Source organism: Mus musculus, chromosome 18 (genome assembly GCF_000001635.26).
Source record: "Mus musculus strain C57BL/6J chromosome 18, GRCm38.p6 C57BL/6J".
Classification (NCBI taxonomy): domain Eukaryota; kingdom Metazoa; phylum Chordata; class Mammalia; order Rodentia; family Muridae; genus Mus; species Mus musculus.
This window is the reverse complement of record NC_000084.6, coordinates 44,806,145-44,825,584: the sequence shown is the minus strand read 5'-3', so window position 1 is coordinate 44,825,584 and position 19,440 is coordinate 44,806,145. Positions and strand designations below refer to the sequence as shown.

Below are 19,440 nucleotides of genomic sequence, written 5' to 3'. Positions count from 1 at the left end.
ACCAGCACACCACAGGAAAAGATGGCTTCCACAGAAGCTCTGGACCACTGAGCACTTACTGTGTCTTAAGTGCCTCTCTTTCCTAGGTGGGAAATGTTCATACAGATATTCTAAATGTGGGTGGAGACATGCAGTGTACACATTTACACATTACATACCGTATAAAGACATTTTCACCTTATTGGAGGACTGTGACTCAACAACAGATCCTGTTTGCAGTGACTAAGTAGAACTTTGGACTTCTCAGGGAGGGAATATGTTTGTTTTATGTGTGGCAAGAAGACCAATTTACAAACAAAATTATAACAATTTTGTTCAGAGATTTTAATTTTCTTTGTGATTCTAGAACGAGGTAAAACTTGGTTCGTACATTATAGGAGGTCAGCTTTATGAAAACTGAAGGACTGAAGAAAGCAGAAGCAAAGAGCAAAAGCAGATGGCTGTGTCAGGAAGAAAGGGAGGAACAGAAAACTGGCTGTTTCTCGGGAAGTTATGGCAGCTTATTTTGTTGTTATTTATTTTGTTGAGGTCTTACTATTAGAACAGGCTAGCCTGAAACTCACTGTCCTTTCACCTTAAACTCCTGAATGCCGGGACTGTAGGCATGCCTAGCTTCTGGTGTTTTGTTTTGTTTATTAATTGATTGATTTAGGCATAAAGACTAAAGTAGAGAAAATTTTCTCAGGCCAACTGAAACTGGCTTTCCTGGGGAAATGTGCTCGCTCCCTCCCCACATCTGCTCTCCCTTCCCCTTCTTGCTCTCCACTCCTCTCCTTTTCTTCCCTCTTTGACTCCATCTCTCATTTTCCTCTTATAATTTTACAAAACCAGGGAACAACTTAGTTTCATTTTGGTGGCATATAACTTTACTTGGGTTTTCTTTATGGCTTGTTGGATTCTGGTGTAAGAACTTAGTTTAAAACAATTGTGTTCCTTTTTATTTCAATTTGCCATTATTAATCATGTCAATGAGTTGCAGTGCTCACCAATAAATGTGTGCATTATATTTTGGACATTATATTAATTTTGGACATTGCGTTAACTGTAAGCTACATGGCTAAGTGTTACCCATTGGAATGTTGCTGGAAGAAACATATACCACTTCTGGGCTTTGTCTCTAAACCCTTCTGTCATGCCTGCATTTTCTGCTTTTCCTTGTCAGAGGAAAGTTCTTGGACAATAATAGATACACTATATAGAAGAGTTCAGGACTCCATTATGATTCTGAAAGTCATCTTACCAATTTGGTCTGACATTAGTAAGAAATGGCACTTGATTGTGGGAGCCACTGAGTTTTGGGAATGTTTGTTTATAGCACTGTGGCAGTTCTTGCATGAATTGCTCCTGACAAATCACACTTCCTTGTACTCGTATCTTTACATACTTACAATGACTGTGCCTTTCAGCTGTGAACTTACCTTTGACCACAGTGACCTCAATGACCAGAGGTTTGAATGATAATTGTGCATTCGTACTTAGCCTCCTTTACTCTTAGGCATTCTGCTTCCCCCATATAAAGAACTGGAAGCTAGCTTATAAAGGCTTATGGACATACCATTAGTCAACACCAATGGCATTGGAAAAATATGCCCTTCAACAAGTTGCAGACAGGGGATGGAGGAGGCACATATATGACCCAAAGTAAGATCAAAAGCCTCTTCTTGACATACATTCCAAGTTTTGGTCCACAGCATTCGTGGACAAATACAATACACTTTGTATTATGCCATAAGTTTTGGGTTTGGTTTGTGATACAACAATAGCTCACAAATAAAAAGTTAACATAGTCTGTTCTGGGCATTGGCACATACTTGTAATCTCAGTAATGGGAAACAGGAGAATCAGGAGTTCAAGATCAGCTCCAGCTTCACAAAGACTTTGAGGCTAAACTAAATTTCATGAAAACTTTTATTTAAAAAAAAATTAGTGTGTTCTGATTACTATAAAGAGATCTAGATAAGGGTCATCTTGTCCAGAAGCAATTGGGCCAAGAAAACTGACTAGGACAGCTCCAGTTTCTATCTAGCTGCCCAAGCACTGGTGTTATCAACGCTTTAGCATACTTACAAACAGCTCATGCCATACCAGCATGCTACCTCAGAGAGTTCTGTAAGGTACCCTGGATGACTCTCTTTGTCTGTGAAATTACCCTACTAGAGTAGACTCTTAAGATGTAGCCACATTGCTTTGTAATTGCTGTTATAGATACTTTCTTTCACCCTTTGTCTCCTTACCACCCACATTTTCTACCCCTCTAGCCTCTTCTTGTTTAGATAGGTTATTTGTGGCCTTTTATTTCAAGGAGAGTTGTCTTAGGTTAGCTTTGGCTCCCTAAAACCTGAAGGAGAAAGGCCACGTACTAGGAAGGAAGTGAGCTACTTAAAAGGATCCTGATATACAATCCCATTAGGGAAAGCAGCCTTTTTTGAGGTCTTAGGAGGCCTAGTAAGGACATGCTGTTTTTATGGTTTGTGTATGTGTTGTCTCCAATAACACTCATGATGAAGTTTCATCATTATGAGGTAGCCAGACAATAGAAACATGATCCAACCACAGTATTTAGAGGTGAGGCCTTTACCGGTGATTAGGAGGAGATATGGCCACGATAGAGACCACCATGAGAAAGAGAATGCTGAAGACTTTACAGTGTTGGGGAGTACACATGTATTAGTTATTTTTCTGTTGCTGAGATGAAGTACCATGACCAAAAGCAACTTAAAGGAGAGTTTGGCTTATAGTTCCAGGGGTTTAGATATCCATAATGGTAGGAGCAGGAAAGTGAGAGATGACATGTCAACCACATACAGGAGGCAGAGAGAGAGAAACAGAGCAGGAAGTGAGGGCAGTGCTATAATCCTTCAAAGACTGCTCCCAATGATGCACTTCCTCCAGCAACGCTGCACCTCCTAAAGGATTGATCACTTCCCAAATAGTGCTACAACATGGTGACCAAGTGTGCAAATACATAAGCCTATGGGGGGGCACTTTTTCATTCTAACCATAATAAGGCAGAGAGAGAATTGAGCGTACATGTGGACTTGCCTTATCTTGCCATATGATTTCCTCCATTTCCTAAGGACTGTACATGGACAGTGCATCTAGAATTCCCTACCTAAATTTGTTCCCTTAGCCCTAGAACCCAACTTTGAACCAAAAGGAATCTCTTTTCTTTATGATGTACCCAGTCTTTCAGCCCTGTGTTATTAATAGAAAATGGACCAAAGCAGATGTTCTCCTAAGTGTAGCCCTGGAGTGACTCCCCAGGGAAGAACAGTGACACAATATGTGTAGTCAATTAAGACTCATTGTTATAAACATCAGTCGATGGGGCTAGAATTGGCAAAAGCAGATACCAGGGCCTGAAGGAGTCTTATAGTAGGGAATAAAGCAATGAGTGACTTAAGTTAGATGCAAACAGTCAGCAAAGGATCAGAAACACAGTACCCAATGCTTGTTAGATCATAACTCCTCTAAAAGTCAGAAGCAAACCTACGTACACTGAAGAACCCTGAAATAAACTCAGATTAAGTTAATCGGAGAAATTAAGTCCGGCCCTATTTAAACCTGATGGTTTTTCTCATTGCCTAAGGTTTAAGAAACCGCAAAACCACCTCTAACTCTACCATTTTATGCATGTATACTGATGGAGACATCAAAATGTATATGTTGCTGATTTGCATACATGTTACCAACTCTTCTATCTCTGTAGCAATGAACCTGAAAATACACATGAACAGGTCAGCCACAAGGTGGTAGTATAAAGCTGTCTTTTGCCTGCAATCCTATTTTACATGGATAATTTCCACATATAGCGTCTGTGAACTATTTTAGCAGTAATTGCTTTAAAAAAAAAATCAAGATAGTCACAATGGGGTAATGCAATACATATTTAAAACCATAAAACTAGACTCTGCAGAAAATGCTGTGAACTAGTTTGTGTTCTTCCTCTTTTTCTTATCTACTACTAGGTCATTAGATATCTTAATTATCACTCAAAACATCAAAACTAGCATATTCCACACATAGGTTTTTTTCAAAACCATAATGAAATTGTATTATGTATAGTTGATAGAAGCAGGAGTAGTAAGTACTCTTCTATACAAAGCAGACAACTGGTCTTAAATACAACAGAGAGAAATGTTAGTCCTACAACAACAGATGATACAAATGGAACCATTTAGAGACACACTAAGACATTTAAAATTATCTTCTTTCTCCATAGTCCACTGTGCATTTTTTCTTTTAGAGATGGGGACACGTCACAGGCAAGATCACAATGGCATTTTATTGCCCTCGATGCTGATTTTGACTGCATGTGCAGATCTGCTTTTTTTCCCTGATATCTGTGAACTTTCTCATCTGTTTATCCAGTCGACTGATACCTTTCTTGGAGGATGCCTGAAACCTGGATGACTCCATTTCTACATTCCACTTGGGCCTGACAACATAGTCCCAATGCCATCAAACAAGGACTACGTTGTCAGGTCCACACATAGTTTTAAAAAGTATTACATTCTGCACATAATTTAAGATGCTAACAGACATGTTTTTTTTTGTTTTTGTTTTTTGTTGTTGTTTTTTCGAGACAGGGTTTCTCTGTATAGCCCTGGCTGTCCTGGAACTCACTTTGTAGACCAGGCTGGCCTCGAACTCAGAAATCCGCCTGCCTCTGCCTCCCGAGTGCTGGGATTAAAGACGTGCACCACCACGCCCGGCTCAGACATGGTTTCTTATATTTTAAACTTTCTAAATTATTTTTTGCAGGATATGTAGTAACACATATAGAATACCCTTAATCTATATTGTGAGCACTAAAATCTCAATCCCCAATGTGAATACAGCATGTTAGAAAATGTGCAGCATAGCTGAGGGAGTGCCCGTTATCTTCAGGGGAGGGCTGAAGAGAGAAAGAAAAATTTCCTCCCTTAGGAGTTCTTGCTGTTCCCCCCTTTTCTTCGTTTTGTCCCCCCCCCCCCCGCAGCATTGAAGAAACATGCATTAAGAAGGAGAAGAGAGTGGGAAAATCACACAGGAAGAACTCTATGCGAAATGGCTCTGTGTAAGAGAAGGCACCATGGCACAATGTGAAATGAAAAACTACAGCTTGGGCTTTGTATCTGCTGTTGGAGTGAAGCTTTTTCACTGGGACTTTCAGTTTTCTTCTTATGAATGAATTTGATCCCTCACTGAGTATGGTTGCTCAATTTAAATCCAAATACCTAGGCTCCTTACAAGACATAATGTTTAGCTTGGGATGAATTAAATTCAACTTACATTAAACAACTTGCAGGTAGTTCACAGCTAGCCCAACACACCAGAGTAGAGGTGGAGAGGGCTGAAAAGCCAGTAATCATTAGGAGTGCTAAGAAAACGGTGATGATGCATAGCCATGTGCAGTCAGCCCACTCCGAATATCCTCTGTAGGGTTGGCTACAGAATAACAAACTATTTTCTTTTGCATCTGAGCATGAGGATTAGGATAGAAACCACCAGTCTGGAAACACAGCTCAGCAATTTTCTAAGCAGTTGTTGCTTTGGGCTCTGGAAAAGAGCCTCTGCCAGGAGGACCTGGGTTTGGTACCCACGACCCACATAATGGCTAACAACAATGTGTAACTAAATTTACTCGTTAATCACCGTGACCAAGGAACCTTGTAGAAGAAAGAGTGCTTTGGCTTACAGTTGCAGAGTGTGACTCCATGATGGCAGGGTGAAGGCAGGTAGGGTGGTAGGAGCAAGAAGCCGAGGGCTCACATCTTGTTCTGTAAGGATGACGCTGAGAGAACACACTGGGATTGGTGCTAGGCTTTGAAACTTCAAAACCTGTCCCCAATGACACACTTCCTCCAGGAAGGCCACACCTCTTAAACTTACCCAAATAATGCTACTAATCAGGGATCACATGTTTAAATACTTGAGAAGTATTCTTCAAGCCACAATACTCTAATTTGAGGTAGCACCCACTTCTGGCCTCTGAGGCCACAGCAGGTACATGGTGTACAGATATAAATGCAGGCAGAACACTCACACATATTAAATTTTAAACAGAATGGAAAATATTTCAAAAGAGAGGGTCTGGTGACATCTGATCTCAAACAATAAAAGTCCTGAGAATGTAATATACAAGCTGATATTGTTGCTATATATAAATTCCATTAGGCTCTTTCCAGGGGTGCAATGTGTCCTATATGAATAATTTACAAAACCCCTATGAAATTAATGAGATTATAATGTCTGTTTTATAGATATTTACCCCAAACCAGTCTATGCCAGAAACATTTTGAAATATATTTAGATAGAAATTGTCCATCAAGAAGAGTTTTTTTTTTTTATGGTTGTCAATGAAAGAAGAAACATTATATTGTTTTTCATTGTATGTACACGCAGTGCAATGTATTTGGGGGGAGTTCTAGGTTGCTAATAGCTTTCTACATGCATTGCTAGAATAGGGGTGTTTGTTTGTAATACATGCCGGTGATGTTCTAAGGCTGCTAAGTGCATTGTTAGAAGGTGTGTTTTTGTACAGCCTAAGCGAAGTGGAGTCCTAGTTGCTAAAATATCTCTTATACCTTCCTACCTTTGATACTTAATGAAGGTGATAAATCATATTACAGGACACAGGATATACCATGAACTAAAAACTTTATGTCTGCTATGTCCTCAAAAAGAAGGCTGCATAGGTCTGTGAAGAACTTAGAAACAGGCGTAATCACTTTTAATTGAATTCCAATTCTTGATTTGATAAATTTGTGCCTGCTATCATTGAAACTCTGGGCTCAGTGTTAGATTTCCTGATATTCCAAGTACTAATTCTCCAGCAAGGATTCATCTACTCCCTGGATCTTTTATGTTCCTTATGTCCAGAAGTCATCAGTCAAGAAGAGTCATCCTGACTGAGTAAGTGAGCCTGCTTATGAAGAGGAATGGAGCTCCAGTCAGGAGCAAATCCAGTCAGGGAGGAGCACATTTAGAGTGCAGGTGACTGATGTGGGGAACTCCTGGCATCCTCTCATCCAGTTCTAAGAGTAGATGAGCATGTGCAGCAACCCCAGCCTTGGCAGAAATGAGCACCTGGGTTGTGCCAATTGGCAAGTAGCCCGAGTCTGCACTCTGAGAGTGAGGCAAGTCAAGACTCAAGTATCCATTGGGACCCCAAGATCTGAAGCTGTGATAAAGACTAGAATTCTTCTCTCACTAAATTTCCTCTTTTAAGATTCTGCAAGAAGGGTTTGGGATGTAGTGTCCTGGTATGTAGAACCACATTCAACGTTTTTAAAAAGTCCTAGGAGTTAACGAGATGGCTCAGGATTTACCAGCACTTGTGATTCTAACAGAGAACCTGAATTCAGCTCCCAGAACCCATGTATCAGGTCATGAGCATCTCTAACTCCAATTCTAAGGAATATGATTCCCTTTACTGGTCTCTACAGACACCAGGAATGTATATAGTACACGTACATGCACACAAACACACCTACACTTGAAATAAAAAGAAAAATTTTTAATGTCAAAAAAATTCCCTTGGGTATGGAAACTATACAAAATCCAGGAGTAGTTCTCTCCTAATCTGAAGTGGACTTAGGGATGGACTGTGGGGAGATGTGCTACTTAGCTCTCCCTTTAGGAAAGGACTTGTGTCTCAGCAGCTAGGAATGCTGGGAGAAGGTCCTTTAGCTGTTAACCCCGTTGGGAAACTCATGATGCTGTGAAGGCACCGTCCTATTCTGTAGATCTAGATTCTCAGGGATCTTTTCCTGGCGATCAGCTGGAGCATGACTGTAAAGGCCTAGCTGTGTCAGTGATGAATAAGCTGGTAGATTGGGCAGACGTACAGTCTCTGCCATCTCCATCCCAATTTCTAGAATCTATAAAAACATCCACGTGGCAAAACTGCAGATAGAATCAGGGTGGCTAATTTGCTGGCCTTAAAGTACACATAATCTTCAGCAATTTGGGAGAGACCAGTGTTCATGGGGCCCTCTAATCTGTACGAGGATAGTAAGTTAATCACATTTAAAAATGCTCATCAGTTCTCTTTGAAGACTATCAGAGTCAAGAAAAACAGACATCCTCCAACAGCTGGCAAAGAACATGGATTTCTACCTCAGCTTCCAGATGGAACATGTCCTGCCAACACTTTGATCTTAACTCTCAATGAGACTCATTTCAGGATTTGGGCCCCCAGAATTAGAACATAAGAAATATATCGTTAAAAAATAATTGTGCTCTGGAAATTTGTTGCGGCAGCCATAGAAAATGAATTCAGTTTATCTTAGAATTCTCTATAAGAAGCTTGAGAGATGTCTCAGTGCTTAAGAGCACTAGTTGCTCTGACAGAAGACCTGGTTCAGTTCCTAACACTCACATGGTAGGGAGCTCTACTTCCTACATCTGCCTAACAACCAGCTGTAATTCCAGTCCCAGGGGATCCAACACCATCTTTTGCCCAGTAGGGGTGCTAGGCATAATGTGTTGCAATATATACATATGTACAATATATACACATGTACATATATACACAGATACTATGTACATATATACATACATATATGTACACATACATACATGCATATGCACATACATACATACATATGTACATCACATATACATATAGACACATATACACATATACACATAGACACATAGACACATATATACATATATACATAGACACATATATACATATATACATATATACATATATACATATATACATATATACATATATACATATATACATATATACATATATACATATATACATATATACATATATACATATATACATATATACATATATACATATATACATATATACATATATACATATATACATATATACATATATACATATATACATATATACATATATACATATATACATATATACATATATACATATATACATATATACATATATACATATATACATATATACATATATACATATATACATATATACATATATACATATATACATATATACACATATACATATATACATATATACATATATACATATATACATATGCCAGAACTCTTATACATATAAATAAGTTAACCTAAAATACAGAAGAAAATTCTCTGTCATCTCGAATATGGGCACTCTAGGCTTGCATCACAGTGAAGCCCTCCCCTTTGCCTCATCCTGCTTCCTGTGCCTTTTCTACCTATGTGGAGGTATTTAGTATCTTGTACCTGAAACTCTGCCCTGTTTGTGACTGGTGGTTATGAGTTCAATTTCAGTTGCTTTCTGTACTTGGGTCCCCTATGTAGCCTGTTTGGGTTGAATTACATCTTCCACCTCCCACATACTCTTCTACCTCTCACACAATGGCTAAATAAATACATACGTAAAAAAGATGGTTTAAGTGTATCCCCAGCATGTAGCATTAAGGGAGAGGGTCATAGGGCATTAGTAACTCGTGATAAGAAATTTGGAAAAGTTGATTTGGCTTCCTTGACTTTACCTCAGTATTTTCTCTCAATAGTCTGCAGCCTCATTTAATAATAATTGACACTAAGGGAAAAGAGAGGGTGAAAGACAGCTCACGATTTCACCATAGGATTCTTCCTTAGAAACTGTGTGCTTCAAGCTAAGAAAGCCTTGGGAGAGTGAGGTTGGAAGGTTATGGGAATTTAGCAGAGCTTATAATAAAAAACACTCTAGAGAGAAGGTGGGCAGCCAGCTGCAGGGAGCCCTACTCCAGCATTTGCCTGTAGCCTTGGTGCATTTAGGAGTTTGGAAGCATGAGCAGGAGATAATTAGGTTTGCAAAGTGCTTTGCTCACTTCCTTTAATTGATAACTTTAGATAAATGAGCCCCTGTATCTTGCAATGTGCCTAGCAAGATACATTGGAATGCACTACATAAATATGAAAGGAAATTATAACCAAGAAGAAACTTAGAATAAAAACAAAACTAGAGAAGGAAAAGAAAGCCATGCAGCCATTTCAGATAAATACATAGACCTTTTGGAATTATCACATAAATAGGACAGTTATATTTATGGCTATGGCTATTGCTCCTGTCCTAAGTTCCTTCCTTATACTTGTCATCTTTATATTCATATGGCATCTCTACTTTCCACTACCTTGCAAATATCATCCTCTCTCATAACCTTTTCAGGTAAATTTTATATCAACTCAGAAACAAAAATATCCTCTGAAAAGTTGAACCTATTTGTTTAGCCATTTCTAAGTTACCCAAGCACGGGAAAACAGTGGTTAGAAATTTGTCAAGATCCTCTTTTAGAATATCCAGATTTAATCCAAAATTATTTAAATGTAAACCCAAAGAGCTATGTACACATTCTCGAACAAGAAAAACATTGTCTTAAAAATATTATCAGTTGGTAGTTAAATCTCTACCTTGTATAGACGTGAAGTTATAGAAAGATCCACTTAAAGCTTGGGAAAATCTCTGGGTTTCCAGGCCACGTTATACATTTTATACTTAGGAAAAAAAAATGCTTTTAAATCACGAGTCACAATGTCAAGGTGGGTTTGAGCGCTGTGGTGGTCTGAATAAGTATGGCCCCCATAGACTCATGTGATTGAATGGTTGGCCTATAGAGAGTGGCACTAGTGGAGTAGGTGTGGTCTTGTAAGAGGAAGTGTGTCACTGTTGGGATGACCTTTGAGGTCTCCTATGCTCAAGCTGTGCCCAGTGTGGCACACAGTCTCTCTCTGCTGCCTGTGGATCAAGATAAAGAACTCTTGGCTTCTCTAACACCATGCCTACCTGCACACCACCATGCTGCCTGCCATGATGGTAATAACTTAAATCTCTGAAACTGTAAGCCAGTCTCAAATGAAGTGTTTTCCTTTACAAGAGTTGCAGTGGTCATAATGTCAGCCACAAAACTCAAACTAAGACAAAGGCAAACAATTCTTGTTGTGATGATAAAGATTTTATTCTATAAAAGTAGAAATTTTTAAAAATTAAATATTGTACAATATAAGCGTCCTCCCCCAGGAATATTGATGATGTTGGTAGCATCTTTTAGGCAAATATTGTTGGGTATATTTGCAAATTTCTTCTAAAGAGATATTCCATTTGTGGGAAATATTAATGAAATGTGCTGTGTTTCCTATCCAAAAAAACCTCCATCTTTAAAGACATTTGTAAAGCAGCCGTGTGGCAAAACCTCTTCTCTAGTCAGTATTTATCTGAGATGAGAATATGTGCTCGAGGCTGCCTCCTATTCTCAAAAGGTATTCTTTGAATATCAGCTGACACCAAGCTCTACCACTCATAATGAGGCACAGGGCCCCTTTGCATTAGGAATAAAAAGAAGAACCCCTGATGTGTTTGCCTGCAACCTTTTACAGAGGTAAAAAATTTTAAAAAGATTTGTTTGTGTGTGGTTGTGGTTACCAATGTGTTGTGTGCATGGCTGATGACCACAGAGACCAGGACAAGGCACTAGATTCTCGGGAAACTGGATTCAAGGGTGGCTGTAAGCTGCTATGCTGGTGGTTGGAACCATAACCTAGGTCCTCTGCAAGAACAGCAACTACTCTCAACTGCTGAGCTATCTCTTCAGTCCAGAAGTAAAACTTTTTGCCTTGCTGAAGTTTTTCATTGAGTGATTAATGTTTGCGACACCAAACTCATTTCTAACACATCCAATATCTGACTACAAGTACCCCCAAATATCTGAAATATTTAGAGCTTGCAGAACTAAGAAGAACTAAAGTAGGAATAGGTAGATGGGATGAAAAAGAAGAGAAAAAGAGCAAAGATTCCTTCCTGCTGACCCTGTACTCAATCCCAAGAGAGATCGACTTGCTCCAACGACCTACTGCTAAACAAACATATTACCCTAAAATTCAATGATTTAAATCCACAATAAACTTTTTATAGTCAAATCATTAGAACTCTGGACTGTTGTCTTAGCTTTGATAGGCTCTAGTTTTGCTTATGGATTTGCAATATCTAGAGAAAGCATCATATCTCATTTAATGTCTGGCTCCAGGCCAGAGAAGGCCCAAACATCTGGAGGCTGATCTCTCTCTCTCTCTCTCTCTCTCTCTCTCTCTCTCTCTCTCTCTCTCTCTCCCTCTCCCTCTCTCTCTCTCTCTCTCTCTCTCTCTCTCTCTCTCTCTCTCTCTCTCTCTCTCTCGTTCTCTTTGCATGGATTTTTCAGCAGAGCAGCCAATCTTCTTTCAGAGAAGGTTGTAGCATCCAAGGTTCTTGTCCCCAAAGAAAGACAGGTAGAATCTGCTACCATTTTAAAGCTAGCTTCAAAAATCAAGGTAGTTACAAAGTCCCAGCCAGGTTCAGGAGGAGAAAACTTACTCCATCTTCTGATGAGACCAAAGAATCTTTGGGCATGTTTTTAAAGTACCATAGGACTTCACAGACCTCTGGCAGAAAGCCTGGAACAGAATCATTCACTAAACCACAAATTGTTTCATTGTGTTTCCTTTGCCCCTTGCTATGATAGGTTAGTGTGGTGTTTAAGGACTCCTGATCTGGAGTTATGATTGTCTAGGCTTGCCTCTGCGCTGACACAAGGCTTGTAACCTGGAGCAAATCTAAGCACCGCGGCAGCCCTACCTGCAAATCAGGATTAGTATCCATTGAGCACGCAGCTGAAGCTAGGTGTTGTCCCGCATTATGTACTATCTCCTTTACGCTCAAGATAACCCGATAGCTTTAATCTACTTCCCAAGCGAGGGATTTTTTTAGATCTGTAGCATGAGACCGTCTATTATGTTCAGTGTTGATGTGATTAAAGCAGTTGGGATAAAGTCTATTGTAGCTAGCCCAGCAGAGCACTGTTACCAGAAACCAACTCAAAGTGCAGAAAACCCCACTGAAAGGCATATTGTTTCAGTGAAAGATAAATATGGGCTGAGTTTAGTTGCATGTTAGATGTAAAACTTTAAAATGCCAGCCTTTCTGAGTCTCATTCCAGGCAGCGGAGTCAGAATTCAGCACGCTCTGGAAAGTGGAATCACAACAGTTTTCAGCCTGCAACACAGGAGTCACATACTCTGGTCCCTGGCGGCCACCTCCCCCCCCCCCCCGCGAACCCCCCCCCCCCACACACACACACACACACACACGCCACCGGGACGAAAAGGAATCCCCTACTCTCCGCACTAGCGCCAGGAGAACACCGCCGTTCTGTCTACATCATGCCCTAGTGCCAGGTGCCTGGAGCCTTCTTTGGCTTTCAGGTAGGCATCCCAGACTCCGCGATTCCCAGAGCCACCCTCGTTCCGCAGGTGCCACTTGGGCGATTCCTGGACGCCCATCTTCCCAGCCCCAGCAAAACCCGGAGAGGTGGAATCGGTAGCCGGGAGCTCCGGCGAGGCCACTGGGCATGCTCCGTCATCGGGCAGGTTCGGGGCTGTCAGCGTTTGTGAGCGGTGCAGGTCCTGCTGTTCCTCCTCCGGGCGGGAGCGCGATGGCGGCTGCAAGCGCCTGCAACAGCAGCGGTGGCAGCAGCGACACGTCCAGCACCGGCGAGGAGGAGCGACTGCGGCGGCTCTTCCAGACGTGCGACGGCGACGGCGATGGCTACATCAGCAGGTAGGCGACCCACCGCCCAAACTCCAGCCAAGTTGCTGGCAGCCAGGAAAGTTTGGTTCTGGGAGCTCTTCTCTGGCTGGGCCACGGGGTCGAGGGGCCGCTCTGGATGCTTTCCAGAGCTACCTGCGGGGGTCCCAGGTAGAAGGCTCTGCTCTCCTGTGGCTGCTGAGACACCGCAGGTGCCAATGTGCGGTCGGGGACAGGTGGGCAACCCAGGCAGGGGCGCTGTCAGTGACAGACTCATGCAGGTAAATAGCTTAGGAAAAGTACCTGAATCCCAAACTCTCTCCAAGTCCAGAGAGAGGACAGAATTTGTCCCCTAGTAGAGATCTAAACACACTACTCTGGGGCACAGGAAGCTACCAGGAGCGAACTAGGGTTTGAAGAGTCTAGAATATAAGACCCTCCCTACTCCCCACCCTGTTCGGAGGTGTGTCCTTGCACCTCCATTCACTGTTTGCTTCCAGGTAGATCCAGGTCTGGTGATGCGCTTTTAGTCTACAGCACTGGATCAAATGATGAGTACTGCCCAAATATGTAAGCCTTAGAAGTTAAAGGTGATATGTGGACTCCAAGTTTCAGTGAGCTTTTATGAAAGGTTGACTTCCGGGAATAAAGAAGTACGCTCAGAAATTTGAATTGCCTTCAACAAAACAGGCAGTCTAGCTTTTGTCTACTCTGTTTCTTTAAACTAAGTCTTGGGGATCCTCGATACCCATTCTGAAAATCTGGGGCAGCCTGTTTGTTGTTTGCCCTTGTCTACCTAAAGGAAAACAGGAATCAAGGAATATTTTCCCCAAGTTACTGAAAAGCTCTCTGAAATAGGCCATTTAACCTGTAACAATTTTGTAACAAATTTTGGCAGGCACAAAAAACAAAAACAAAAACAAAAACAAAAAACAAAACAAAACAAAACAAAAAACACCATTTATTTGAGACTTGATTCAATTATCAATGTTGGTGAGCTTTTATTATTTTTTCCAAAGTTTCGTTGAGAAATACCATCAAGACAAAAAAAAGTGATTATTCTGTTCTGAAATGAAAACAGTATGTAGCTCTGATAGATCGCACATAGGGTTTTATGGGGTTTGTTTTCGGTTGTTTTTGTTGTTATTGTTGTTCATTTGTTTGCTTGTCTTTATCATTTTTTATTTTTATGTTTAGCTTGAATTAATATGTTTTTTTAAGTTTATTATAGTCTGTGGTTTGGGGGCTTGCCTATGTGAAAGGTCATCTTCTCATTGTTCTAATGATAATAGCAATCTACATTCAAGTTGGAGTGCAAAAGGAATTTACCTTCACACAAGCAAGAATGCATACAGGAAATTAACAACATTCTTACCATCCCTTTCCTAATTTGGCCTATTAATATGTTGCTTTATGTGAACTAGACTTAACTGTATAAATGCTCATTTTAGTTTCCACAATGGATCTATTTACCATAGAGTATAATGAATTCTCTGAACAAAATCTGAGGACTTGGTTTTGAAAACTAAAAATTTCTCCTTTTATTAAACATGAGAGTTGGAGTTTCTACACTCAACCCTATCATTGGCACAGGGCCAGCAGTGCCCAGCTTCCTCCTTCCTTTCCCCAGCAGGATTCTTCATGTAAAGCACCCAAAATTATCTCATGGCACAGCTATAATTGCCCTAGCTCCAGTTTCATCCCCAAGTTCTAGAGGAAAATATAAAAGAGCGTTGAAGTATGCAGTGCCTATATCATTATAACAAGACTTACCCGAATATCTTATTTTTCAAATTACAACCCTTTGCCACCTCTATTTGCAACAGAATGTGAGGGAAATTGTAATTCGCCTAGGTACAGTGGTCCATGAAATCTAAGCTCTGTCGCCTAGAACAAGCAGTAGCTCTTGGATGGGAAAGTAGGAATCAGTTCATATAAGTTCCCCCCCTGCATAATAATCTTCACTTGACTATACTGTCTTTGGTCCTCTACCTAGCCCTTATCCTAAACTGGAGTGGGCTGGCAACCTTATGTCTGGAGGAAAGAGAAAGAAAAGAGAGAAGCAGTGTGTGTGTGTGTGTGTGTGTGTGTGTGTGTGTGTGTGTGTGTGTGAATGTCAATGAGATAAGAGATGGGACTTCTACTGTCAATGTTCTCTTCATAGTCTTCCCCACCAGGAAAGACGTTGGCTAACTGAAGATTCCCTGAATTGGTGACCCTAGCAGGGAGCATCTACCCTGTCAAAGGGATGCAGAACCATCCCCATTCAGTAGCTGAGATGGTCCATGAATTTATCATCAAGCATCTTTATCCCGGACAGGATAGGATTTGGGTTGTGCAGTGACAGCACGGCAGACTCTTCTAGTACTCTTCACTAGCATTATACTGACCTAACCCCCTGTTTCACAGTAGTGAACTAGCCTTATCGTGGCTGAGCCCGTGTTCATTCACAATAGTGAATTCTGAACCCTACGTATCAGATTATAGGAAGTAGTAGGGGTTAGGCTTTGTGTCACTTCGGTGAAAAGCAACGAGAAGCTGCATCTCTCTCTCTCTCTCTCTCTCTCTCTCTCTCTCTCTCTCTCTCTCTCTCTCTCTCTCTCTCTCTCTCTCGTGTGTGTGTGTGTTCTGTGTGCAAATGTAGGTATTCATGTCAGTGTGTGCATAAGGATGCTTTCACACATATGGAAGCCTTCATGTACATGGAAACCAGAGGTTGACATCAGGTTGGTTTATTTTTAAAGCTTTTTATCTTGTGATTTTTATTCATGCATGTGTGTCTGTGTGTGAGTATGTGCACATGAGTTCACATGAGTGCCTGCAGAAGCCAGAGGTGTTAGAAGTTGAAGTTACACAATTGTGAGCCATCTGTCATGGGTGCTGGGCATTGACCTCCAGTCCTCCAGAAAATGAGTATGTGCTCTTAATTGCTGAGTCTTTTCTCTAGCCCCTTTCCCTTTATTTTTGAGATAGGGTCTTTCACTGACCCTGGAGCTCAGTGGTTTACTGAACTGGTAGGACAGTGAGATCCAGGGATCCTAGTGTCTCCACCTCTTCAAACCTGAGATTGATTATCTATGTGCACGTATATGGGTGCTGGAGACACAAACTCAGTTTTTTTGTGCTTGCATCATGAACACTCCAGGAATGAAACTCCCTATTTTGAGCATATCTGACAAATAGCTAAAGCCTAGTAGTTGCATTTTAACCTTCCCCTAAATCTCAGCTCAAAGTTTGGTGCATTAAAAGCTAGACAAACCAAAACCTGTTCTCTTTGGATCTCTTTTCTCCATCCTTCCCCTTGCTCCAAACCTTAGCAACCACTGATCAATTTTACGTCTCTCTTCTTGACATTTCACATTAGTGGAATTATGTATGCTCTTTTGTGATCGTGGTGGTTTTTTTCCAGTTAGCTAACACTTTCAAGTTTCTGCTTGTTTTAGTATGTAATGCTTCATTTCTTATGGTTGAATCATATTTCATTGTAATGATACAACATATGCTGTTTGTTCATCAGCTGAGGAACATTTGAATGTTTCTGTCTTCTGACTACTGTGAGTAATGCTGCCATGAATATTCATGTACACATTCTTGTGTGCGCATATTCTCTTTTATTCCTAAGTATATTCCTCGAAGTAGAGTTCCTGAGTGTCATGGAAATTCTAGGTCTAAGTTTTTGAAGAAGAATTAGATAGCTTTCACAGCACCTGCACCATTTCACACCCCCACAAGCAGTTCTATCTTCTCTGCATCTTCAAGGGCACTAATTATTTATTGGTCACCCTGCTGCGTTTAAAGTGGTACCTTATGGTAGCTTTGATTTGCATTTTCCTAATGGCTAATGATAGTGAACATCTTAATGTGTCCTTATTGGATATTTGTGGGTGTTCTTTGGAGAAATCTCTGTTCCATTTAAAAATTCTGCTATTTATCTTTCTATTAGTAAGTTATAAAACTTGGGGTTTTTTTGTTTGTTTGGTTGGTTTGGTTTTTCGAGACAGGGTTTCTCTGTGTAGTCCTGGCTGTCCTGGAACTCACTCTGTAGACCAGGCTGGCCTCGAATTCAGAAATCCACCTGCCTCTGCCTCCCAAATGCTGGGATTAAAGGCATGCACCACCACGCCTGGCTAAGTTATAAAACTTGTAACCCCCCTGTTTTACTGCTGTGAACAGACACCATGACCAAGGCAAGTCTTATAAAGGACAACATCTAATTGGGGCTGGCTTACAGGTTCAGAGGTTCAGTCCAGTATCATCAAGGCAGGAACATGGCAGCATCCAGGCAGGCATGGTGCAGGAGGAGCTGAGAGTTCTACATCTTCATTTGAAGACTGCTCATTAAAGTCTCCATTCCAGACTGCTAGGAGTAGGGTCTTAAAGCCCGCGCCCACAGTGACACACCTACTCCAACAAGGCCACACCTCCAAATAGTGCTACTTCCTGGCCCAAGCATGTACAAACCATCAGACCCTCACAAAGTTGATCTTTAAAAGAGAAAGTATATTTCTTATATCAAAATGGGTTCACTCTATCCCACTGGTATTCTCTATTATAGTAACAAACTTTGTCTTCTAAAACATTCTTTTCACCTTATAAATTTCATGGTTATTTTGATCATTACTATTATTCTACACTGACTTCCATAAGGCAATAAGCTCCGTGTTTTGTTAAAATTCATACCTGCCATAGCTTGTGATGGTATAGCACACACTCAGCAAATTCCAATGGAGAAATGACCAAGTGTGACCAGTAGGATGTGTGTTCTTGTATATTGAAAATCTGTCTGGGAATTTTTTTTTGAAAAATATATAAATGTTCAAAAACAAAGTCACAATTATCCATGATCTTGTCGTAGAAGAGTATCACTTATTTTTCCAGTGACATGTCGATCCTCTAGTACATTAAAAATGATTGGGTTGTTGGGAAAGCAGCCTATGTTCATGGACAGGAAAAGAGAGTTCTTAATTGGCCCACAAGTTGGTGGGCCAATTTAACTGTGTGAATATACTAAAAAATATTCATCCCATTAAACTAGGATGAATTTTCTAATGTGTGAATCATTGTTCAACAAAGTCATCTCTTTGTCCTAATTTTGTCTGTTTCGAAGCTGTGAAGATCTTGGGTGTGCTGTCAGAGTCTCTGTGAGTTCTCTGTGATAGTCTGTGAGTATCAGTCCTGTTTGTCTGAAACACACTGTTACCACGACATCATCCACCACATCTGGGCTTTTACAACCCTTCTGCCTCTTCTTCCTTATAGATCCCTGGGCCATGAGAGGGAGGTTTTGATAAACATATACTGTCTAGGGCTTAGTGTTCCTAAGTGTCTCACCCTCTGCACATTTCAGAGCTGTGAGTCTCTGTGTTAATTCCCATCTACCACAATTAGAAACTTCTCTAATGGGGACTGCGTGATACACTATGGCTATAACAATGTCAGTAGGAGTCATTTTATTGCCATGTTCCTTTAGCAGACTAATTGTAGTAAGTTTTTCCCTAGAGCCCATGACCCCTCTAGTTTTCTGGTTCTTGGCTACTTTAGGTATGTCAGGTATGGGTTCTATCTGATAGAGTGGGCTGTATATCCAGTAAAAAGTGGTTGGTTATTTATGTGTCTGTAAGTGTCATGTGAAAGGTCAGATAACAACTTGTGTAGTCATTTCTCTCCTTCTGTCATGTGGGTCCTCTTCCTCTATCTTAGCTAGGGTTTCACTGCTGTGAACAGACATCATGACCAAGGCAACTCTTATAAGGGCAATATTTAACTGGAGCAGGCTTATAGGTTCAGAGCTCCATTATCATCAAGGCAGGAACATGGCAGTGCCCAGGCAGGCATGGTGCAGGAGGAACTGAGAGTTCAACCTCTTATTCCGAAGGCAAACAGGAGAAGACTGGCTCCCATGTGGTTAGGAAGAGGGTCTCATTGCC

At 40.8% G+C, this 19,440-nt stretch overlaps 1 protein-coding gene across 1 annotated transcript in view; it reads left to right on the top strand.

The window, feature by feature from the left end:
• Nucleotides 1–13,402: 13,402 nt before the first annotated feature.
• The window catches only part of Mcc (mutated in colorectal cancers), a 387,123-nt gene continuing 381,085 nt past the window's right edge, over nucleotides 13,403–19,440 (top strand). The window contains exon 1 of the mRNA NM_001085373.1: nucleotides 13,403–13,546. Within this exon, the coding sequence (NP_001078842.1) occupies nucleotides 13,422–13,546 (125 nt within the window). The 5' untranslated portion in view covers nucleotides 13,403–13,421. The remainder of the gene's footprint in view (nucleotides 13,547–19,440) is intronic.